This window comes from Anomalospiza imberbis, chromosome 26, assembly GCF_031753505.1.
Source record: "Anomalospiza imberbis isolate Cuckoo-Finch-1a 21T00152 chromosome 26, ASM3175350v1, whole genome shotgun sequence".
NCBI classification, from domain to species: domain Eukaryota; kingdom Metazoa; phylum Chordata; class Aves; order Passeriformes; family Viduidae; genus Anomalospiza; species Anomalospiza imberbis.
In genome coordinates this window covers 1853866-1879036 of record NC_089706.1, presented here as the reverse complement: position 1 = coordinate 1879036, position 25171 = coordinate 1853866, and the positions used below count along the sequence as shown (strand labels likewise).

Sequence of the window (25171 nt, the reverse complement as noted above, 5' to 3'; positions counted from 1 at the left end):
TCCATTAAGTATAACATCAAAATTCCCAGCTTCCCACTAAAAAAAAAAGACAAACAACACAAAAACCCCCAACCTCTATGGACTAGCACCAAAGAGAGATTTATAAATCTCCTAAATACAACTTCAGTCCAGTTGAGTTTCTTTTTCACCAGCTACACTTCAGTTCTGTACAGACCCCTGACACTAGCCCAGCAGAGCACTCCAGGATCTCCCCAGCCCGGAGCAGCTGGATTAGTTCATTCCAAGGTTAGGAAAATGAGGATCACACCCTGTGTGTGTCAGGGGCTCAGGGAGCAGCTGAGGGACACCCCAGCCATGAGGTCACCACGTCCCTGAAGGGCTGCAGCCACCAGATGATGCCGTTATTGAGAACGGAGCCAGGAGGGAAAACGCAGCCTGGGAGCAAGACCAGAGCAGGCACTGGGTCAGCCAGAGGGAAAAGCTCCTCACACTGCAGCAGGCACTGCTTGGGGCAGGTTTGGCTGAGGATGCAGCTCCATCCCTGCCCCAAAACCAGCCACAGGCTCCACTTGGGAGGGTCAAAGCCCAAACCAACCCCTCACCAAGCCCCAGTGCTTCCTGCATGCTCTGCACAGGGATGGATGCTGCATCTGGCTGTGCGAAAACACAAACATGGTAATTGGGGATAAAACAGAGAGAACGGGCAGGACAACCTACAGCTCTGGTCCAAGGGGTACTCGCTGGACCTGTGCAGCCTTCAGGATTTTGATCCCCGCTCGCTGTGGAATGCTGAACACAGCTTCTGCATGGAAAAGCTGAGGCAAAGGCCCAAAGCCCCTGCTGGATCCGGGAAGGGAACTGAGGATTCCTGACATTCCCTACCCACATTTTTAGCCACTGAATACTTTGTGGCCACACAAGGGAAAAGCAGCACTTGCAGATTCCAACCCCTTTTCATTTTTCCCTTTACAGAGTTTGCTTTAAGGCACATTCCAGCTCAGGCCGAACGAGCTGCCTCAGTGCTCCACAGGAGAGCAGGGAAGAGCTCACAGCATCCACCTACACAGGAACAGAGCTGGTGGGAATGCTGATACTGCTGCTCCTTCCAGCCCCAAACCCAGCTCCCACCTTCCCCCCAGCACCAGGGCAGAACGCAGCAGGTTTGGGTGCTGCCTCCCCAGCACCCACGGGTGAAGGACCCTGACGTGCAGCCCTCAGGCTTTGCCCCCTTCCTCTTCTCCCTTCCATCAGCTGGGAGCTGCCCCTCCTCACACCCCAAACCAGCATTCCAGACCTGCCAGGACGGGGGCAGCAGATGACTGCTGTCTGGGGACACTCTCTGTCGTACCCAGCTCCCAGCAGTGCCCAGAGAGCACAGCCAGGCTGAGCGCCAGCTGAGAACTGCTCCCACGGGATGCTGAGACACAGACTGACACCCCACATAAGGGTCAGGCCAGCTGAGGTAAGAATCCCACTATCCAACACTCCCAGCTTGGAACAGCACCAGTTTTAGCAGAGCTGGGAGCCCCAGGCTCATCCCCTGGCGCTCAGTGAGACCGAGCAGCACTGTCCGGGCTGTGGAACCAGAGCCACCCTCCCACAGCTCCCCTGGGCCTCACGCAGACAGGGCAACGCTCAGTCCCACACCAATGAACACCAGTTTAGATAAAACCACTCCAACTGCTGGGGGTGCAGCTGTACGAGCTCCAGAGAGAACCTCAGATGCTGAGGAAGACAGGAATTGTGTGGTGCAAGGAGAGGTTCAGGGAGCACAGAGCTCAGGCCTCTTCTGAAATCTGCATCTCTTCCATCAATCTATCCCTGCCCCAGGAGCCATTTCCAGTTACGAGGCATAACATCAGCCACTCTGCGGTAACAGCATCAATCCATGCCACATTAAAACACTTTCTTGGCACAATTTATTTTTTCTGACCCAAACAAATAAGCCATTAGCAAGTCATTAACAATATTCTACCCTAAAATGTCAGTTTAACAGCCCTGTAAAAACATTTTTAGTTTAAAAACAAAAGTGTGCATGCTGCTGATATTAAAACTGCAGTTACTCTTTCAGGAGTACCAGCTGTTTTGTTGCAAAGCATTTCCAACATACTAATGTGTACAGTAGAGACCAAGACTCGTTGAAGGCAGTAGATGGCTGTGTCAGGTGCCTCGCAGGGCACGGGAACAGCGACTCTGGGAATTTCTTGGACACTTCCAGATAGAATATTCAAGCCCTTTTGAGAGTTTGGTTCAGGCTGACCAGCACATAGTGAGAAAGGATTGTACATTCGTCTCTAAGTTGAAGTGAGCTGAACTGGTGTAATTTAGGCTCAATTCCAGACGCTTGGGTTTGAGCTACTCCTTGAATAATGGGGCTGTTCCTTACGTGTGGTTTTCCATGTCAGCCATCACTGGCACTGCTTTTGGCCTGGCTACTCCACACCGATGAAAGCAGGGAGAACAAGGAAAGGAACAGAAGAGGATCTTAAAATGAACAGCTTCTTGCCAAACCAGCAAGGATACCATTCCCCCTTGTCCCAAGCTCCATGGATATTTCTATCAGATTTTTATATTGTAAGCGCTTCTCAGGAAGAGAGAAAACTCCAGAACAGTGAGTGTTTATTAGAATATTTTTTGTTAAATAAAGAGCAGGAAAAAAAACGGAAAAAAAAAAAAAGTACTGCAGATTTAATTTCACATCTTGGCTCTGCTCTGACAAAGGAGAAGTTACTGAACTCAGCAACCACTTCTTGTCCCAAGCCAGGGATTAATTAATGCCCCTCCCAAAACTTGTACCTGTCCCAACCCACCCCCCTCCCAACCCCAACCCTTCCCATTTTATTTCCCAACTAGACAACACTGTTGGCAAATCAAGACAGCATGAAACTTACAGCAATAAAACAACAAACCCCCAAGTGAAGCGTGCCAACGCACCGGGGAGCTCTCCTGGCCGCTCCCCCGGGAATGCTGCCTGCAGGAGGCAGCTGTACCTTTCACGGAGGGCACGCTTCAAACACGCTCCACGGTGCGACCGTAAGTGCTGCAGAACCACAGGACAAGAGACTGAACACCTGAATTTTCCCCCCGGGACTTCTCTTCAGGGACACGCGCGCGGTTCTCCGAGCGCGGCAGCGCCGCTCGGGGAGCACGGTCCGATGCTTCAGCACAAACCCCAAGTGTCCAGTTCAGCACGGCGTAAGGCATGTGGACAAGAGAGACACGAGCAGGACGCAGCGGGAGCAGGGCACAGCGTTGGTGAGCCTCACCGCAGTTTGTCCGTCCGACCCCCCCTGCATCCCTGACTCCCACCGCAGCCGGCGCGACCCGGGCGCTATCGCAGCGCTGCTGAGGCTGTTTGGTTTTGGCCAGCGGCTCCAGACCAGCTCCGTGCGGTTTCCTTCGGATGGAAACGCAGAAACATTGGCGGAAGCTGTCGGAGAAGCCGCAGGGATGTCTGCAGGGATGTCTGCAGGTGATCCGAACTCTGCCCTCAACTTCAAGTGTCACTGCACTAAATCGGGAGATACTGGTTGGGGAGTAAACTGGCCCAGCCACTAGCACTGTCACAGAATGTGTGTTTTTAAAAAATAGAACAAAAGGCAAACGGATTAATTATGAACCCTTCTTTTCAGAAGCAGACCAGGATTAAAAAAAAAAAAAAAACAAACTCCTGCAAAATTAAAATGTTAGATCCTCCCTCTAAAAAAAAAGTTTATACAGATGCGCTGCGAATAATCCCCACACGGGTCTGAGCAGCACCTTACAGTACAGACTAAGACTTGAAGAGCTGATCTCACATTGGAAGTCTTTTAATTAAAAAAAAAAAAAACCAAAAAAAACCCAAAAAAAGTGGCTCTGGCTGGGGTGACACGAAGGGGACACTTGGGACACTTCAGAGCACAAGGCAGATGCAGGGCTGGCAGCCTCCAGGCCGTGGAGCGGAGTACCGGGAAAGGGGCACTTCATGCACAAAATGTATTTTACAAAATACAGATCCAAAAAAAAAAAAAAAAAAAAAAAAAGAGCAAAAAAAGCCAACAACAACAAAAAAAAAATCATCCCACCTTGCACTAAATCGCAGCACTCTGAACACTTGCTCTGCCCCAGGCGGCTGCCCATGCCTGGTGTGAGGGAGGAGGCATGGAAACGGGGAGGGGAGGGAAATCCAGGTCTCAGTCTGCTTTTGGGAATCGCTCTCGCAGGGACGTCGTCAGTCATCTGATGTCGGACACGGAGCTCTCGGAGTACGGCGTGGTCATGACCGGGGTGCCGTTGTTGGCCAGACAGCCTTGCCTCAAGGTCTCAAAATACGAGGCCTGCACTGGTTTATGATACTGCAGAACTTTTATGGCATCCTCTATCTTAAACCATTCCCTTTTCCTTCCTGGGGGCAAAGAGAGAAATCAGTAGATGCAACAGAACGATGTTCTCTGATCTCAAGGGCCTCCCCCTCCAACCCCACACTGGCAGCTCCCCATCCCCAGGGACAGGTGTTTGTTCAGGACACTACATTCCCTGTCTTGCATTTCTTAATTAAAAAAACATTATTTTGCTATTCCTGCAATTTCTATTTAAGCCAGCTGCTCATTTTATGACAACTCACAACACACACACCAAGCACCACCCGATTTCCATCCGTTTGCAAGTGGACTTCAGTTTCCTGTGGACAGCTCTCAGCTCTTACTCTTTGCATAAAGAGCCTGAGGGAAGTCATGTTCCATTTACTGCAGTGCCAAACCTTGTGGCAACAACAGGTTCAGTTCCACTTGGGAATCCAATTCAAGCACAAAGGCTTCAAAGGTAACAGGGAATGATTAACCCACAATGCTCACATGTATTTCTTCTAGTCTCAGACAGGACAGTTCTTCATCTTTGCTTGGTACCATCCAGTGCAAGAATTAAACACAAAATTGCTGCAGAGGCAGCTGGACACTCACTTGGCTTCTCCTGGGCCACAGAGGTGACAAATCATCAATTTCACCACAATTTTTTTTCCCAAGCAACCAAAGGACACACCACTGCAACTTTTCCCAACGACACTCACACAGACTCCAGGTCTCAGAGGGATGCTGAGCTGACCTGTGGTTTGTTTCCATCAGTTAATGCAGCATGCACCAAGCTTACCAATATTGACAGAGTCCTCCCAGTCCTCCAACACTTCGGTGACGATGAGTACGTAAACATAAGTCCTGTGCTTCCTGTCCCGGTTCTGGAAGGCAAAGGGGACAGAGCAACAACCAACCAACAGCAACTACAAACCTTTTTAGGCAGGAGGGCACTGGGCTACTGCAAGATGCAAACTGCCCACCTTGGGTGCAGCTTCTCCCACAGCACAACTCATTCTTAACTACTAAAAACTGTTGTGTTTTAAATCAGAGAGGTCTGAAAGTGTTAACAGGGACACCCAGAAGTGTAGTTCCTGATCTGTGGAGCAGTGCTTTGTGGACTGATGTGCTTACAAATTAGCTCTTCAGCTGGGAAGGTTTTGACCTGTTTCACATGAGTTTGAAGGAGTCAGTGACAGAACAACAGCAAGAAGAGCCGTGTCCGGTACCTGCCGGCTGTGCCAGGTGTGGCTGTGAGTGCTACAAATGAAGGGGGGATCCCAGTCCCCTGCTTTTGGCAGCACCAAGAATATTCAGCCACACCAGTTATCACCAGTGATTTCACTGAAGTGCCCACTGCAAAGATCAGAATTGCTGAGCAGGTGTGTTTATTTAACAGTGACTTTGACCAGCACCCGCTCACTCCACAACCCTGCGGAGCCATTGTTACTCCAAGATGATTTTTAGCAACAAAATTTCACAGCACCCACATCTGAAACTTACCTCAAAAATTCCCACTAATCTTCCTAACGTCCCTTTCACTCCAGCCTAGGGAAGTTCAAAGAGAAAAGAAACATGCTTTAACAACAGCTCAGTACGTGTTTCCTACTTGTTGTGCAGGACCAGTTCCTTTAGGACAGGAAGCAAACGCTCTAAAATTCTGCTTGTCTTAAACCAACACAGTCACAAGGCAAAAACCAGAAATGCATCCCGAGTGCTCAACATCCAAGCATTCCCAGGGATTTTTTATTCTTGTTTTCCTACATTCAAACAATTTTGAATTCAATCCGGAGGAAGAAGAAATATTTGAGGAGTTACTCCTTGCATACCAATACAGTCCTCGTGACCAGAATCTCCTCTGCAGGTTATTACAGCCTGAGCAAGGGGAACATTGGCTTTGGGGTTTGGCAGTTTTACCCCTTCAAAATCAGAGTTTAAGGAAATAACGCACGTGTAAAACATTCACTTACACCCCAAGAGTGATGTGAGAGCTCCCAGGTATTTCAGGGGTGTCCTGCACACACCTGAAACAAGCCAATATAAACACAAAATGCCATGATGTGGCCCTGGCAGCAGGAACTAGAGAGGTTTGGATGTAACACAAAGGGCAGATGCACACAGAAAGAAAGCTCTTGAATCAAGCAGAGGCACAAATCAAGAGATCTAAGCAACAGTTTTGTCTGTTTGAATACTACTGAGGATGTACCCCTCCATCACTTTGATGTCCCTATTGGCACCTCTCTGCTGGCTCCCTCCCCACCCTCCTCAGCTCTCCGTGAAAAATCCCAGCCCACTATCCTGCCCTTGCTTTATAGTCCCTTGGTTTTATGACTGTAAATGGTTGGAACTCAAGTGCTACAGACAAGATGAGATCTTGCTCCATGATTTAACAGGTCTGAACCAACCCACACAGCCTGGCACATGACCCAGCCACAACTGGGAGGTAGAGTCGCCTCCGTCTCCAGCAGCTGGAACACATCCCATGAACAGCCCAGAGAAATTGTGCCTCTTGCAGATGAGATACAGAAATCTGATTATGCCAGGCTTCTCTTTAAAAAAAAAAAAAGATGTTTAAGTCACATTAATGATAAGACAAATTCTCTGTCCTACTGACCAGCTGCCACACAGTCTCGTGCTGTCAGAAAGGAAGAACTTTCTTTAATGAGACCATTTTCCTTGTTAAGTTCCAGCCTACTGCATGAACAGGTACCAGAGAATCCAGCCAGAGAACACCTCACTCCTGCTGCCAACAGCTGCTGATGTGGAACTGCCCCAGGAGCAAAGGGTTTGGAGCTCCCTCACTACCAGCGGTCACAGAAATCTAGAAATCCTTTCGGTAACGCACTCACTGAGCTCCACTTCTAGGAAGTGAATCAACTGAATTTCCTATTTCATCTTTGGACACAAGCTTCATTGTCTCAGCAGTACTTGTGACATCCTGCTCGGCCCAGAGGTGCCCCACTGCCTGTTACTCTGGGGCTATTTCTGGAGCGAGCAGCAGCTCCATGAAGGAGCAGCAATTCCGCGCAGGTCGGTGCCCACGTGCGCAGGACGGGCCGGGCAGAGCCCGCTGACCTTTGCGGGCGAGCGATTCCACCTCCTGTGCCAACCCTGCTGACCTGGCCTCAGCCCTCTCCCAAGGCATCTGGAATGTAAATGCTTCAAATGCATTTCCCTCAAGGAACTCCTTCAGCACTGGGATTTATTTTTAGCTAAGCCATGTTCAACAGGCAGCAGAAACACAGGGAGGAACTGGAGGCTTCCACCTTCACAACATACGGACATGAATGCATTAAAAGGTGAAGCACAATCAAATATTTCTGGAAAATAACTGTCTTAAGCCAATGCTTCACTGGTTCCTGGAAAAGGTTGTTGAATTTCTGCTCTCCCTACCTGTAGGCACTGAATCAGAAGCCAGGGATTTTTTTGTGATGGTTTAGTGAACTCTCAAGTTCGACTAGAAATAAATTTATCTCCAGGCAACTGGCCAGCCAAGACGAAGGATGAATTCTGCTCAAGCAGCCTCCCAGGCAGTTTATCCCAGCTCTAGAACTGTGCTGGAAGTAGCAGAGGGAGGTGAGGAGCCCTTCCTTCTGTGCTGGTAAAGAGAGACGATGGAAATAACACTGTCTGCAAACCAGGATCCTCCTGCTCTGTCCTGCCTGGTCTTATTTGCCCAAAAAGGCACAAAAAACAATGCCAAGACAAAAATGTCTTGTAGAAAAATCATGTTGAATTATCATCACACAATTGGGGAAAGCTCTAAGCTTTGCTTCACACACAAACTTCTCAAGTGTAGTTGTAAATGGTGACATAAAAGAATGGTTTGGTTAGAAAAAAACAACATTGGGCTGATTTTATAAAGCAAGTTCTTACCAAAGCCTGCAAAAAACATCAGCCACTGCTCCTGGGGACCAATGCCTCTCTCAGCCAGTTTTCCAGGTACAGTGGATTTTAAAGACAACATACAGGACACCCAACACCAACAGGATTGTCATACGCCTGTTTTTGATAGAGCACTAAATTCCCACACCAGCAGGAGAGGTTGCCCAAGATACCTGAGAAAATAACTAACGGCTGTTATCACTAACTAGTCATGCTTGGTAACCAGCAAGAGAACTGCCAGGCTCCTCTCTGGGCAAGCTCCCCATCTCCTCCTTTCATATAGCAAGAAAATTTTCTTGAAGAGTTAAAGCACAGTCCCAGGCTCACCCAGGCCTGCAGCAGGGTCTAAATCTTAATTTGCAGCAGATGACTCAGGAATTTTCTCCTCGATAGTAAATTAATGGCCCTCCTGGGCCAGACCAATGAGTGAGGCAGAGGCAGCACAATTGATTTTGTGCCCCTCTAAGCACTGGAAGTGCTGCAATCCTCCAAGTGCATGAAGAATCCCAGGAGGATGCTCCTGAACCCATCAGCAGGGGCAGGAGAGCACCAGTACCAACTGTTCCAGCTGCAGGTGTGAAAACAAAGCAAGGCAATCACACAACAGGACTCCCCGGGAGAGGCACACTCAGGTACAAGAGGGCACACAGAGCTGGCAAAATGAGCTTTTTCCCTGCTCTGCTGATCTAAATCAGTGTTCAGGGTTCAGGGGAGGAGGAAAAGGCAGCTCTGGCAAGAGCACATCAGCCACAGACACTGCCAGAGCCAGCTGCCTGCCCAGCACACACTTCAAACCCCCAGTGCACCCAGAGGGGTGGGCTGGGAGCTCAGGACAAGGAACAAAAACCTGGAGGAAATGAAGCTTTACTAGTTCTGCTGCTCATGGAACAACTTGTTTTAATAAAGAAAAATTACTGAAGCCATCCAAGAACAGCAGGTTCAGGTTTCAAAGCTGAAAATAAGTTGGGGTCAGATGCAAAAAGCAGCCTGCAGCAACACCATCTGTTCCTCGGGACAGCTTTTATTTCCTTCCATCTGAGCTAAGGAAAATGTGGGTTGGAATTTCAGCTATTTTACTTTGCTCTATTAGGCTCAAAGCCTGCATCTACTACAGATTACTGCTGGGCAATGGAACTGTGGTGGAACACCCAAATCTTTGCTCTAAGACCTGCACTACTGAAGGTGCAAATCCCACCCAGGAGGGCTGTGGACACATTTGGAGGATGCTGATTCCAGGCCAGCTGGGCAAACTGATGTTTCAGAGAGGGTCAGTCTCATTCATCTAATTCAGTACTGCATGACACCTTTATTTGCTTCTACACTTGTGAAACAGAAATGAAATTCCATATCAGAGTGAAGAACTTTCGGACACTGCAATTGTTTTTGTGAAATCTGAGTACACAGGGTAAGGGACAGTGACTTTGAGCCACCACTTGCACTGGGTATGACCAGCTAGGAGGGGTTCAAAGGCCATCATCTCATCATTCATCTGCAGTACTTAAAAAAAATTTTCCTATTTTAGCACCGAAAGATATCAATATCTGTGTTCTAAATCACTAACAAAATACATGAAACAGGAAAGATTATCTATAAAGCATGTTTAGAAGAGAGGAAAAAAAAAGTTCCAGCAACCAGATCAAAGTACTGCCGTGATGGACTATTCTTGATATTGGCACCAATTGCCTGTTTGATCACAGATCAAGCACAGATTATCTGGCTTTTGACTCCCATGAAGAAAGAACAACCAACACTCCTGCAGCGTTATAAAATTTGACATTTACTAAGTATTTAAAGGTCAGGATGTGAAGAATGCTCTAAGTGAAAAAGGAACTGGTGCTGAGTGTCACAGATGAGTGTGGAGGCTTTATTCAAAGTCACTCTATAGTAAGTTTAAGGTATCTATTTCTAAACCATGATGTTCACCAGTTGCTCACACCCATAAAAAACCCTTATTCCTAAGCAAAGAACACACTCCATGAGCACCACGACCTGTTTGGAAAGGGCACACACCTTCCACAAGGTGAAAACTTTAGAACACACGTGGAGTTCCCAGCTCTGTAAGACTGACTGCATCATTTCTCAGCAACCTGTCAAAAATAAGAGGTTTCTTCTGAAGAGGCTGCTCTGACCCAGAGTTGCTGTGTGTCTGTTGCTACTCTGCACAAACAATGCCCAACAACTCCTGTCACTTCCAATCTCATGCAGACAACAGGGAGCATGACAAGTGTTGGTACCTGTCTACTTTAATACTTGTGCTGGTACAGACTAATATAGATAAGGACTACCTCAAACTAGGACAAGGATTTGAACTCAAACTGGGACAGAGGGATCACAGCCTTCACTCAGAATCAACATTTCATTTTTGGAACAGAAAGAGGGAAAAGTTAGGTAACTTTAGATGGCAATTACTTCCGCAATGACATGGATAAACCCAAACACATACACAGTAAAATTAAAACAGTGAATGCAGAAGTTAAAATGTTCGTTTATAGAAGCATGTTTTGGAAAAAAATGCACACCATGAAAAAGAGAATGAACTGGGGAGAGACAGTCTATTGTCATCCTCAAAAGCCACAAGAAACAGGAAGTGTCACAAGTTCTTACAGCTCTTCCAACCAGCTCTTATTAAAAATTGGAAAAGGCATACCAAAGTCAAGGAAAGAAACAACATATATTTCTCCCACAGCTTTGAGCAGCACTGCTCATTGCCATGGGGGAAACTGGATTTTCCCTCTCCCACCTCAAGCAACAAATTGGAACTGCTCAGCTAACCTGTGTCCCCGTGAATGGCTGTCCCAGGAGAGAAGCAAAGACCTCAAACCTACTCAGAAATCGGCCTTAGTTCCAAATAACCCCAAAACACCTGGATTCACATCAAAGGGAGAGCAAAGGCTCCCAGCTGGGAAGGTGGGTGCTCCTGTCTTTCCCAACACTCCACTCCTGCTGTGCTCCAAAAACATCCCCCTACACCCAGCAAACAGCCCCAAACAGCTCGAGGCCAGGGATGTGGGGGATAATTCTGTGTGCAGACCCTCAGCAGCAGCACATGAGCACAGCCCAAATGGGGAAGGCCTCGCACCCCTAAAGCTCTGCCAGCACCACTGGGTGCTCATGTCAGACTGCTCCGTGTCAGCTCCAGTACCTGCACCACCCGAGGCTGGGGGTGCCCAGGTGAGCCAGGGGTGAGCCAGGGGAGAGCCAGGGGAGAGCCAGGGGTGCCCAGGTGAGCCAGGGGAGAACCAGGGGTGAGCCAAGGGTACCCAGGTGAGCCAGGGGTGCCCAGGTGAGCCAGGGGAGAACCAGGGGTGAGCCAAGGGTACCCAGGTGAGCCAGAGGTGCCCAGGTGAGCCAGGGGTGAGCCAAGGGTACCCAGGTGAGCCAGGGGTGCCCAGGTGAGCCAGGGGTGAGCCAGGGGTGAGCCAAGGGTGCCCAGGTGAGCCAGAGGTGCCCAGGTGAGCCAGGGGTGAGCCAGGGGTGAGCCAGGGGTGCCCAGGTGAGCCAGGGGTGCCCAGGTGAGACGGGGCTGCCCAGCTGAGCCAAGGGTACCCAGGTGAGCCAAGGGTGAGCCAGGGGTGAGCCAAGGGTGCCCAGGTGAGCCAGGGGTGCCCAGGTGATTCCCAGCTGCTCCCGGTGCTCCAAGCTGCTGCCGTTCCGCGTTGGGAGCAGCCGGGCAGAGGTGCCTCGCTGGGCAGAGCTCACCCCTGCCAGGCTGCCAGGGCTTGAGTTACACTGGCAGCAGGCAGGGCTCCACGTGAGCAGGGAACACCAGCCGAGGAGCGGGATTATCTCAGCCAGCCCAAACCAGTTCCTGCGCAGCCGGAGCCGAGCCAGGGCTCCCTTCCAGGCAGCGCTGTCATGGAAAGAGCGCGGCTCTCCCAGGGCGCCGCTGCCCGCGCAGGGAGTGCCCCTGCACATTTATTTTAAGGGTTGAGAGGCAAAGCTCTGCACCTCCTGAATGAACCCTGCACTTCTGTATCAAATCGCCTCATTATTAATAATGCTTGGGCTGAAAAGCAGGAGTCTGCAGCTAAAAATATTTCTATTGTTCTGCTTACACTCACTTTGGCTTGTAAAGGAGTTGAAAGGCTGCCGAGTTACTGGAAAAGCAGGAGCTAGGCTACAAGCTGGAAATAAAATTTGCAAGCAGCAATTCCCATTATTAGAGGGACCTAAAGACACTTAAAAAAAATAAATTTTGACTGTATAATCTCTTTCTGATAAACTGCTAGATTATAAAAATCTCCAAATAGAAACATGCAACACGAGATCTGCCACATTTGGTTAGTCCAACAGTCTGAATATTCAGAGTTTTATTAGACAGCAGCACGTACTTCCAACTAATTCAGGAAAAAACCTGCATAGATCAGACAATTCAAAAAAGCAGCTACAGAAGAAGCTTCCTCCCAAGTCCCATCAAGTAGCTCTTGCTTTCTGTTCTGCACAGAGCCCAAAGATTTATAACCCTCTCGAAAGCATTTTTAATCCTGCCTTATGTAACTGTGAACCTACTTGGCCATTCCATCTATAATCATGCAGTCATTTCTGAACCTAAGCATCTCCCCAGCTGGTTAATATTCAGAAGCAAATTCTAAAGACGTGTTTTACGTACACTGCAGTCAACTGCCATTTACTGCCTTTACACTTCTTATGAAGAAAACAATTGTTCTTCCAGCAGCTTTAAGAGAAAAATGTGCCTTCTCCCTACAGCCCATTGATCTGTATTTGATCTGCTGTTTGATCTCCTTCCTGAAAGAGCTTCAAGCAAAAAAGAGAAAAGAAACCAACCAACCCATGCACACTTTAGGAATTGCTGCTGGTAACTTATGGCCAATTTCACTTATTCACATAAACCTCACTATGTATTCTAAACCAAAAACATACTTAGGTGTCTATATTTGGATTGCTTTTAGTGGCTCCTAAGGGTTTATTTCTACCTTCTACCCAAGTACTAGACAGGTCCACAAAGGCACAGCTGAATTTTGAAGCTCTCTTACAGAGACAATGAAGCAGACTATATGTACATTGAAGTGACTAGAGCTGAACTTCATTTTCAGTTAAAGGTATCAGGCAAGGACAAGTTCATTCCAGCTGAGAGGTTTAATTACATTCCCATGCTCTCTTATTTAGGACTCTGTTTTCCTCCCACGTGGGATGGGGATATCACCGGTGACTCTGTCTCCCTCTCCACCTCAGGGAGAAGAAGGAAGAGTGATGAAAACAAACCCACAGAACCCGGGCCAACAGGGCAGGGTGAAGCCACTCACCTCTTCACAGACCTCGCGCACGGCGGCCACGCCGGGCTCCTCCTCGGGCTCCATGCCACCCCCGGGGACAATCCATCGGTCCGGATGGCGACTACTGCTCACCAGCAGCACCTGTGGAGAGCAGAGACAGCTGATGGGGCACCCCCAGCGCTCCCCTTCAGAGCCCAGCTGCAGGGCAGAGATTGTCTTTGTGCCTCACCCACCCCCAGTCACAACCCACCCACGGCAGGGCCTTGCCACTGCTCGCTTCTCCCTCAGCCCCATGCACACAGCCATGGAAGTTCCATCAGCAGTGACACCGAGGAACTCCCACACTCCGTGTTACTCCAGCCACTGCCTCTCCCTGCCCTGATGCATTGCAGGAAAATCTGTCCTTGCACACCAAAACATTCATTAGCACCGGGCACAGCATCACCCACAGTGTGAGTTCACTGCAGAGTCCTCACAGCTCAGGATACACTTCAGGCAACAACACAAAGGCACAGATGCTGCTCAGCACCTCCACCCTTTGCAGAAGTACCTTGATTTAATTCTCCTGGTGTCTTTGGCCTTGCCTGTCCTTGCAGTTCTGTCACTAACAACACATACATACATGTCCAGGAACTCCCACTGCACTATTTATGTGTAATTATCTGAGCACAGACTCTCAGCCCCACTGTTTGTCACTTCTTTTGCAGTAGGCACTGAGGATTCAGCTCTGGAGCTAGCAACTGGCTACTTTTGGTTTAGATGAGGATGTTTAATGAGGTAAAAGAAAAATAAAAGGCTATATTAAACCTATTAAACTTAACCCCCCCCCAGGAAAGGACTGCATGGAAGGACAGACTTTTGTGAATGAGAAAAATGGTTCAATCCTCTTCCCAGGAGGGATTTGCCATACACATGCTTTGTGGCAGGTTTTCTTGAAAAACTATCTTTTATTCCAGGGTAATTCTGCTCTGTAGAAGTTCAGGTTCTGATTTGCCACCTCTCAGCAAGACAAACTCTAACTAACACTCTCAGCTGGCTACAGACTGTCCCAAAGAACAGCGAGACGCTGTGCTTATTAAATCTATTTGCAATACACCCATGAGCAGAGATGGAAACTTAAAACAACACTAATACTGTTGTCCAGCTCTCTAAACAAAGCTCGTTCATTAGAGTCATCCTGCTGTACTTCATCATTTCACGGGCACAAAGCTCGCAGCCAAAGCAACTTGTTCCAGAAACTTTCCAACATACCAGTCCAATTAGGTTCCAGGCCAGCTGTAACAGTGTCAGATATTTGGGAGTTACACTGTGGGAGTTACACTGAAATCCCAGGCTTTACTGGGGAAACAGTGATTTGCCAGTAGGATATGAAAAGATTTGCACTAATTACCTAAAGGAATCTACATACAGAACTCAAAATTAAACTTCCAAAACAAAAACAAGCACAAGATTTCCAGGATTTTTCAGTTGGTTTATCTTGAAAATTCTCTGACCAAACTCATATTGGAAACAAATGAAAGGTGCATGAACCATTTCAGTTCCACAGTCCCAAGTGGGATGGTGCCTGCCCCGTCCTCTGGCCAGGCTGTGCCAGAACAGCGTTTGCTTTACAGTGACATCCCAAGTGTTTGGCCCTCTCCAAGAGGAAGGCAGAATTCCTTTCCTCCAGGCATCCAGTCCATGTAAAACGCCACCAGAAAGCCATGCCTAAATAGGGAATGTAAACTTCATTCATCCTCAGAGCCCTTGGGACAGCAGCCAGTCCCTGCCAGGCTCCCCAGCCACCTCAGTTTGCCACTGTGCCTCTTCCTAGCACAGTACTTGACTTCTACTCCATCCTCACTCATCATCCAAAAGAGATGGATTCAAATTCCTGACTCCGGGTCAGGTGGTGATTCTGAGGACAAAGCTAAAAGAGCAGGAACAGCCATTTCAAGTGCACCTTTGCTGCCAGGTAAGGAAGCACCAGCTCTGCCACTTCCCATTGCAATTCAGAGCTCCAGCTCGAGGGGGGGAAAAAAGCAGAAAAATATAAAAAAAGCCCTGCAGAACCAGATCTTTGAAACTCAGCACAGCACATCTCACAGCCCTGAACTCCTGCCACCTTCCAGGCGTGAGAACAAGGCTCTGCTACAGAACCCTGGACACAGACTGCTCCAGGAAACCTGCTCAGGCTGAGACAATGCCTCAGCAACACACCAGGAGGAACTTCTGGGTGCAAACAATGGTTTGAGGCAAAGTAAATTAACTTCAGCTGCTCTGGCAGTTGAGCATTTTCTGAATAGAATTAACATGAACAACCCTTGCTGGGAAGGAAAAACCTGTCATTCTCACACTTTTATGTAATCAGACTATTTCCTGTTTAATAAAAAGGAAATCCCATCAAGAGAGTGCAGGAAACAAGCCCTACAAGGTCATTCTTTTAAAACAACTTCAAACAGGATATTGCTACCAATGAGCTCTCCCAAGACAAAGGGGCTGAGTTCCAAACAAGGGGGAGACATTGCTGTGCTGGAAAAAAAAACCCCACACTTCCAACACCCGTCCTGGATCCCGATACATGCAATGCATTCAGAGGGATCAAGGAAAAAGTTGTCATCATCCAAATCCCAAAAAGGTTTGGGTTGGAAGGGACCTTGAAGCCCATCTCATTCCACCCCCTACCACCTTCCAGTAGACCAGCCCAGGGTACAGCTGGCTTTGCTAATTTCTTTATTACAGAAATAATTTTTATTTTAATACACTCTAAAGTAGTTAATTTAATCTAAACAGCCATCAAAAAATAAACCAAAATTTAGTTATGTTTTTAAATCAGGCTAGAACACGTAGGAAGGTCAGACATTTCCATTTTATCCTTGCCAGGCAACTGTGTTTAAAATGGCTACTGAGACTCTTGGCCTGCCAGGAATTTTGGAGCTAGATTTTGGAGCCACGTCCTGCAGACCTTTTGGAAAAGCATTTGCAGGTAACACACATGTCACATGGCCAAGTTGTGTTTTCCAGGATTTCAAAGACAATTATGTCATTTCAAAGCAGGGAAATGAGCAACACAAGCCTCTCTCTGGCAAGGCAGGAGGTGGCCCTGCTGAAACTCTCCCACACAATCCCCCACAAAAGAGAAAGTTTAGAAAAATAAGCCAAGTTTGAAGTGTGCAGCAGGGGCTTGAAGCAGAGCCTCATGGCAAGAACCTTCAAAGCTGCACACAACAAACAAACCCAAACAAACCTGAGCAGTACTAACCCTGCCTGGAGGAGACAGGAAACACACCAAGACATCTAAGGCTGCCCAGAGAGCCCCATGGAATAAGGAGCTCCATGGGAAAAGGGGTAAAGAGTTTGTCCCTGGGATAAATCTGGGCATCCCCCATACACAATGCTGACTTTAAAACAACCAACACAAACCTGCTGTAATCCACACGGAGGGGTTTTTCTGTCTTCTTTTCACAGGAATAATGGGGCTCTGCAAAGCAAGAACTGGGCAACCAGGATCAGGCAGAGAATTAACTCCCCATTTGTGGAACAGAGGAGAAGACATTCCCAGGTTCTCCCACACTATGGTGGATTTAAACAACATTCACCACCCATAAATACAGTAAGAGCGGCTACACCATAAGGAACACGATTCCTCAAAAGAGGCTCCACAGCAGCATTTGAGCAGACAGAAAGGAGCCTCAGCCCTGCAAGGAGCTGGGCCACAGCATGAGTAGAAAATGAGCTGAGAACCTTTCAGACTTCCAGGAAAAGCCAGTGCTACCCACCTGTGCCAGCCGGGGCCCGGCAAGCTGGCAGCCAGCACAGGGAACAGCAGGCAAGATGTTAAATCCAGGGTCTGGCCCAGCAGCCTCTGATGCCAGGAGCTGATCCATAGCTGCTGGTTCCTGACACAGCCTCTGCACTGCCTTACAAGCGTCCCCTCAATATTTTCAGGCTTTCCCTCAATATTGACATGCTTTCTATCAATACTGTCATGCTTTGTATCAACATTAAGCCATAAATCACATTGTCTGCACAGCGAGTGAAGCACAAACCTCCCGGCATTGCACCTCATTTCGCACTCCAGCATCATTTATCAGAGCACAGCCTGCAAGGAAACTCTGCCGCCGCAGAGGCTGCAGGAGCTGGGAGGAGAAGATGGCTGACTGCAAGGCTTTTGCTGTTCAATCTGCCTTTGTCTCAAAGTTTCAGTTTAAAACGAGTGTGTTCTCAGGAGCAGAGCTGTGCCCCCATGTGCCCCATGGCCAGGCAGATCCCAGAGCTGGTGCTGTGTCCAGCATAACAAACACCTTGGGTACTTCACTCAAAATTAACAAAATTCTTCCAATCCCCAAATATCAGCCCTGTAATGCTTTTCTACCTGACAAAAGTGGGATGTTCCTTTGACCACACCAAAATCACCTTTAAGCCCTACGACCAGCAAGGGGTGAGAACTGGAGGAGCAGGGGAAGAAGAGGGACACTGCTGTCACCAAAGCTGTGCAAAATTAATCTCATTTCCCCGGCACCTACACAGCCTCGATGACTCCCCAGCAAATCACGTGTTTTGCCAAACTGCAAAGGCAGCTTGCCCCAGGGTGCACGCCAGGGCTTACGGGAGGGCTTCTCCCACCCTCTTGCTATTCCAGGCACGTTCTGGAGCTCGCACATGGTAGGAGGGAATCCAGCCGGCGGTCAGCAGGGCTACAGCCGGCCCTGCACCTGCCAGGGTCAGCAGCTGGGACCATAACACACACTCTCACCAGCCACAGAAATCCTCCCTGCCCATAACAGCCTGTCCTGCCAGGAGCATTCCAGTTCCTCAACAGGATATGTTTCCTTACACAAGTGTTATTTTTGCGCAGGCACCTGCACCAGGCTCTGCTGGATAATGGGATTTAACTGACAACGTGGGATCCAGGAGCTGGAGGTGGGAAATTCACGGCAGGACGCGCAAAAGGGAAGGGATTCGCACTAGAGAACTTGACAAAAGTAAAGCACAAGTTTTGGAACGGGAGCAAGAGGTGAACTGGAAGAAGTTCAAGTCATTTCAAGTGCTTGGATCGCACCTACAGTCCTATAACCAGAGAGGAAAAAATACAGCAGATTCTGTTGGTTTTTAGGCTGCTGGTTAGAATAACAATAATAAATCACCGTGCTGCTGCTCTGGCTCCAGAACTCCACAGGTCCTGTTACTGCTACTGCAGCGCTCCTGCGACTCCAGAGCCACTGCCTGCTCCTACCAGGGAGGAACACAATCCCAAGGCCTCCCCCTCCAGCGAAATTATGGTTTAGATAACCACAGAAATTATCTGCAACATGCCATCCCATGCTTCAGGAGCAGCTGAACCGCCTGCAGCAGCAGCCGCTGCTTTCAGAAGCTGAGGGCTGATAAGGGGCACTCCCAGAGAGAGACCCCAAACCCCAGAACCTATTTCCACCTGTCAAAACCAGTTTGGTGACCACTCAGTGCTTACACAACTTGTCCAGGTGCAACTTTTCCAGGAGAAATGCTGGCTCGTAAAGTGCCTTTTAGAGAAAGGGAGGGAAAAAAGCAACGAAGAGGTATTTGGGCTTTTTAGAGAGCCCAAATGACTCTGGCTGCCAGCAGCTGCACACTGCTCTGATTAACCACCCTACTCAGGACATACAGCATGCACAAACTCCTGGGAAGCTGCTCAAATAGAAGTAGTTAGTTCTACACACAGCATCAATATATGTCACCTGCAGGAGGAGAAGTAACCCCTGAAACATCTGACAAAAATCTACCCAGCAGGTAATCGTACCCCTCCGAATTTCACAGGTTAATGTGAAACTTCTGAGAACAAAGAGTCAGTGTGCAATATCCAGTGGCAGAGACAGGAATTCTGAAACAAACACATACAAAATTTGAGAGATCTTTGACTGGCCTGTGCAGTCAGTCCTTCAGCTGGGTTGAAAAAGAACAAGTGTTTAAAGTAACAGAGGCCCTGCTCCCCAACCACTGGATGTCACCTCCAGCACTCCAACATGATGTTTCCTATTTGTAAGGCAGAACTGAGTTTGTTAATTTTGCTCTATCCAAGCAAACCAGGAGAGCTCTTCCCATTTTAAAAGAATGTAAAAGTCCACGCACATGGGTGGGTTTTTTAAGGGAAAGAGATGTTTTTCCGGATTGTGAGAGACCATCCATGGAAAGATAAGGTCCCCTGGCAGCAGTCCCTGCTGGGTGCACCCCCAAATGCTGGTACCTGTCTCCACACTGCAGGAGTTTATCTGAAGGGTGCTGAGATGAACCAAGTCAGGCAACTGGGCGTGGGGCATTTTATTTTTTTAAAGAGGGCTTACAGAACACACAGAGTGAGGAGAAAAAGGTAGGAAAAGCAGCTCCTAGTCAAGAAATAAACAGATCTGAAGGGAAGAGATTCCAAAGCAGTGTTCTGCAGAGAACAGCCACAGCTACCACTGTTGGGTCCTTCTCCACAGACCCAGGGTGGAGCACACCCTCTTTCCATAGTCATCACATTTCCCTCAGTTGCAGGAGAACAAAACTGACTCAGTTCTTCAGTTTCACAACAGCTCACGGAGCTTCCAGTAAATTAAGTGAAAATTTAACAGTGTTCATCCTTTTGTTGTCTGGGAAAGTACAACAGACCATGGAATTGCCTGTAAAACTGTTTAGTGACAGCTGCTTTTGTGGGAAGGCAAAACACTTTTTTAAGATGAAAGTCAGGTTTTGCAGAGGTTTATCCAGGCTCCTGCTCTCGGAGGACACAACCTACAGATTCTACACAATCTACAGGCCTGAGAGGGGCAGGAGAAGCACAGGCAAGAGATCCACTTCCAAGCTGCCCTTTGTACCCCTGGAGATGTGGAAACAGGTTAGCAACAGACCAGGAGAACTTCACTTGGGCTCAACCACAGCCCTTTTATGCAGCAGATGGGAGCACACAGCCAAGCCCAGCCATCAGAACAGGGATTCTGAGACTATTCCACGGCAAGCAGGATGATCATATGATGCTGGGCTCACTTACATCCCAGCAGTGAAGCACTCGGAGTGGTTTTAGCTGTTATTGCTTTACACCGGAGCCAAGGCACAGGGGACAGCCCAGGAGCACCTCGTGATATCCCCACCACACTCGGAGGGTTCCAATCCCAGCTCTGCTGTGTTACATCACAGCTGGAGTAAAACCGGCCCGGGAGAGGAGAGGCCAGAAGGAAAAGAAAAAAAGGTTCGTTTGCATTCCAATGGCTTTCCCAGGGGCCACCCGGCCCAGCTCTCCCCGTGACCACCGTGACCACCGAGGGCTCAGCGCCGCGTGCCAGGGCACCGGCCCCCGCGTGAAACCTCTTCTTCTCCCAGCTCCATTCAGGCCTCATTCACCGCTCAGAAAAGATTCTTCCCGAGGCATTTTCTCAAAAAAAAAAAAAGAAAAAAAAAAAAAAGAAAAAAAGTCTTTAAAAACACCCGTGCTTAACGAGCAGCCTGTCCTTTCACAGACACAATATGGGCATGTTCAAACCCGCCGCTGCCCCAGCGCGGACCCACGGCCCAAAGGTGCCTCTTTGTCCTGTCAAACTTCACCAAAGCAGGGCACACCGAGCCACGAGGGCCATTTGCTGAGATGTTTCCTCATGGAACAGCTGGTCCACACAAAAAACACACGTGTGTTACGTCAAAATAACACCCTGGTGGCAATGCTGAGCGGCAGGGACACCCCAAGCAATGAAGCGACTCCAGAGGTACCACAGGATTTGGGCGCTCTCCTTCCACAGCTCTGCAAATATCCGGGACTTCAGTCCATGTGAAAAGATGGGAATTGCAAAGTCCTGGTGTTTGGCTGCCGAAAGGTCCTTTGAAGTCTGTTCCCACTCTCTGAATGAATCCCGTTGCTGCCCCGGCTCTCCCTGCTGCCCAAGGAGGGGGAATCGTGGTTTGGGAAACCACACACAATTTGGGGGGTTTCCACAATGCCCAAAAAATGTAATTTTTTTTTCTCCATTTGAGATTCACACTGAAATGAATTCTCCCTGTGCTGCTTTTTAAAGGAATATGTAACAAAGGCATCTTTTCAGCCAATGTTTGGCCTTTTGGGCTTTTTTCACGCCCAAAAGTAGCGGCCTCCAAATGCAATGCAGAGACAATGTGCAACCTCCAGCAGCATAAGGAAAAAATAAATCACTTAAAAACTAAATAAGAACAAAGTATTTTTCTGTTAAGACTCTTTATTTTGCACATGGAACACCAAACCAAGGACATGGCGTTTTATCAATCTCCAGGGATTGCAAAGATTTCAATGAAAAATATATCAGTGAACTGAAGAGCCAGGGGGAAACACCTAAACATAAGAAAGTAGCCTCCTCTGTAAGGGTAAACAGAATTCTCTTATTTCTTCTTGTCCATTGACAAACTTTTTTAGTTCAAGAACTAATGAGGGGTTAAAAACAGGAAAAAATGGGATTTTTGAATTCATAGCAGGAAATGAAGAAGAAAGGCAAGACCAAAGTTCTATTATTTCTTAAGCACTTAAAAGGAACAGTAATGAGAAACAGCCAATCCTAGGAAAAAGCCTACTTGAATACAGAAAGTTTAATTTATTTATCAAAACATTCTTATTTTCTTCTCTCTTCTTTTCAAACACTAAGCTTTTAATAGCTCTTTAATGTACATACTTTGGCTCTGGCTCTTTCTCCCTTCCCTGAAGAGACCTTTTAGAGAGATCTCAATTTCCACTTAAATAGAAGCAATCAATAATAAAATACGTCAGTAACATTAAAAAGTATTACTGTCCAAGAGCAAACCAAGAAATCTTTCACAGCCATTTTATATTCTGTGCTTACATGTGTACAGGTAACAACCTTCCTTGCTATCAAAAAAGTGCAAGTCGTAGTGAATGGACACCAGGCAGCTTCTTTAAAGTTTATTTAAAAGCCAACAAATGAGAATTAACTCAATAAATAATTAGAAAGGGAAATTAATAAGGTGTCCTGCTTGCTGATTTCACTCATTGACACAAGTTTAATTTCAACACTTTTTTGGCCAAGGCCAAGTGCAGGATCTGGGCACAGAGTCCATCCCAGTGGGGTTAATTCTGTGGGATTGGTAAGAACTTTCCTGGATGTGTTTGTGACAAGCCCCTTCCTGGGCAGCTCCGCAGCAGGGCTGTAACACGTGGGAACGCAGGAGGCAGTTTCAGCTCGGGCTTCAACTCACAGGTACCACACACAGCCCTTCAAAGGCTCTGAGATCAGAACCGTCCTTCCCTGCCTCGTTCCTCACCAGCACATCCTGAGGAAACCACCCCAGCCCGGAGTGCAGCCCTTCCACAGCAGCCACTGCGCCCTCCCTGAGCTGTCCCAGAGCCACTGCCAGCTGTCACTGCGAGCTCAGGGACGAGGCCACCAACAGCGACCACAGGGACAACACGATGCTCGCCCAGACCTTCCCCTGCCCTGCACACAGAAACCTCCCACGGACCCCCAGGAATGACCCGGCACAACCAGCACAGGGAGCCAGCCCCCTCAAGCCCTGCCTGAAACCAGAAACAGATCGTTCTTCTCCGGCTCTTACCTAGTAACTAGAGCCTGAAGGAGTTTAAATTCAATCCACCGCAGGTGGAGACCACAGCAGAGACACAAAAGGGGTTTTGAATCTCAGCCTTACACCAACCTGACAGCTGAGGCTGCTGGAAGCATCCATCCCACGCCAGCGTGCCTCGGGAACGAGTTCACTTTCCTGCTTGGACCTCTGAGCACTGTGGCACTGTCACACAGCCTGGTGTCCCAGCACAGTGAGGGCTCTGACACCTGTCATTAACACACCTCGGTGTCCCCAGCACCACGAGGGCTCTGTCACCAGCTCCCACGGGCCAGAGGGATCAGCTGGAGCCTGGGCAGCACTGCAGCCTGAGGTGTGCTAAAATAAAACTCACAACCGGTCACATGCTGATTGCCTCAGGCACCTGTTAAAAGTACTTTTCTACCCTAAACCACACTGTAGCCACACATGGCCAAGCCTCCACCTCTCGAGAAGAGCGTGCAGACTGCCCCACTAATTGTGTACAATTCATCAAGGGCACTCCAACGCCCTCACCCACCCGTGCTGAGCACCCCCAGCATCATCACACAAAACAACGATGGTCTTCTTCACGGTCAGTCCATAAATTTCCTGGAAGTCTGTGGGAAGGATCAGCTACACTGAAAGCTGCACCAAACACACTGCTGTCATTTCAGACCATTTCTGCTGAAATGCTGACACTCCTCATCACGCCAGCACAGCTACAAAGGGCTTGTGCAGTCTCCTTCACGTTAAATAATAACTGGATGCATGCTAATTGCCTTTCCTCCAGTGAACTGTCTGCATTCCCTCCCGATTTCCTGTAGCTACAAATATGATAATCAGGAGAACAAAGACTTTAGCACAGCCACTCGGGCACAGCAAATGCAGTGGAGTGTGTACGCCTGACTCCAGCAGCAGCAGCAGAAGGCAGACCTGCAGCCTTGCTGCTCTGAGCACCCCGAGCCCACCTTCAGGAGGTGGCAACAAAGACTCGTGTAAAACCGCACATGGGAGCGAAGTTTCTCACCGTAACTTCCCGGGCAAGGCAGCCCCTTAGCAACGCGGCCGCTCTCAAACCAACCAATCCACCTTGAATTCCCACTTCCTCCCAAACTCTCCGGACAGCAACTTCTGGCACTCCATCAGTACCCTTTTATCCCAGTTTCTTTTTATAAATCCAAGGTCAGGTTTCCTCTGCCATCTCATGTGATGTGCTGGACTGAAGTTCTGCCAGCGTGGTCGGTCCCCACGCTGCCAAACCCCCTCCCCTCAGCCTGTCCTGCCGCCCACCGGGCATCTCCCTGGCTCCAGCGGACAGCAGTAACCAAGTGGGAAGCACCAACTCTCCCAGCGACGCTGAATGACACTTATTAAAAATAAAACCCCGCTGGGACCGAGTCCCCCCACGCCGGGCGGCTCGGGGGTCCCGGGCCCGGCCTCGCCCCTCACCTCCTCCTCGCTCTCGCTGCGGAAGCACAGGCAGGCCGCCCGCTTCTTGTAGCCGTCCCCGTCGTAGGTGCGCGTCTGGTTGGACTTGAGCTTCATCATCCTCCGCTCCGGGGGCGGCGGGGCCGGAGGACGCGCGGCCCGGAGGGCGGGGGCGGGCGGGACCCACCGGGCGGCGAAGGACGGGGGGGCGCGGGGGGACCGCCTGCCCGCGACAGTCTCTCTCTGGGTTTCGCTTCGTGGGTCTCGCTACGCGCTGCCGCCCTTCGCCCGCCTCACCCCTGCCCTCGCTCCCGGCCGCGCCGCCGCCACCGCCCGCGCTCCGGCCACCGCCGACGACGACCGCGCCGCCATCTTGGGGCTCGCTACGCAAACGGCGTAGCGCCGCCGGGCGGGGAGGCGGTGCTGTCCCTGCGGCCGCACGGCGCGCCCGCTACGCGAAGTGCGCAGCGCGGCTTCCAGAATCGCTCCCCCCGCGCTGGCGGCGCCGCCACGCCCCCGCCCCGGCTCGCGCGCTCTGCGCCATTGGCGCAAGCCGCGTTCGGGAATACGGGGGGCGGCGTAGAGCGGCGGCTGAGGGCGCTCGGCCTTACGCCAACGGCGCAGGGGGCGGGCCGGCCGCGCGCACGTGGCCCCGCTGTGACAGCGGCTCCGCGGGGACAGCAGCGCCCGCCCTGCGCCGCGCGGGGGCGCTGCGGAGCGCCGGGGCCGCGCCCGTCCCCACCCCCGGTGACAGCGCGGGGCCGTGCCCGTCCCCGGTGACACCGCGGGGCCGTGCCCGCCCCCGGTGACACCGCGGGGCCGTGCCCA

General features: G+C 49.6%; 1 protein-coding gene across 1 annotated transcript; it reads right to left on the bottom strand.

Annotated features, from left to right (window-relative positions):
* Positions 1-1863: 1863 nt before the first annotated feature.
* NUDT3 (nudix hydrolase 3) lies at positions 1864-24782 on the bottom strand. The gene is made up of 5 exons (XM_068173334.1): positions 24365-24782; positions 13436-13546; positions 5790-5834; positions 5086-5170; positions 1864-4345 (listed from the first exon to the last, which is right to left on the bottom strand). The coding sequence occupies exons 1-5, from the start codon at positions 24461-24463 to the stop codon at positions 4176-4178; spliced, it is 510 nt and encodes a 169-aa protein (XP_068029435.1). The 5' UTR covers positions 24464-24782; the 3' UTR covers positions 1864-4175.
* Positions 24783-25171: the final 389 nt, after the last annotated feature.

Bases quoted from the DNA above. Each gene is read 5' to 3' on its own strand.
- NUDT3 (XM_068173334.1), bottom strand. From the start codon at position 24,463: ATGATGAAGCTCAAGTCCAACCAGACGCGCACCTACGACGGGGACGGC. The intron at 5,171-5,789 runs GTAAGTTTCAGA...TTTGCCTTCCAG, and splicing joins GATTAGTGGGAATTTTTGAG to AACCGGGACAGGAAGCACAG. The intron at 4,346-5,085 runs GTAAGCTTGGTG...CTTTGCCCCCAG, and splicing joins GGAGGACTCTGTCAATATTG to GAAGGAAAAGGGAATGGTTT.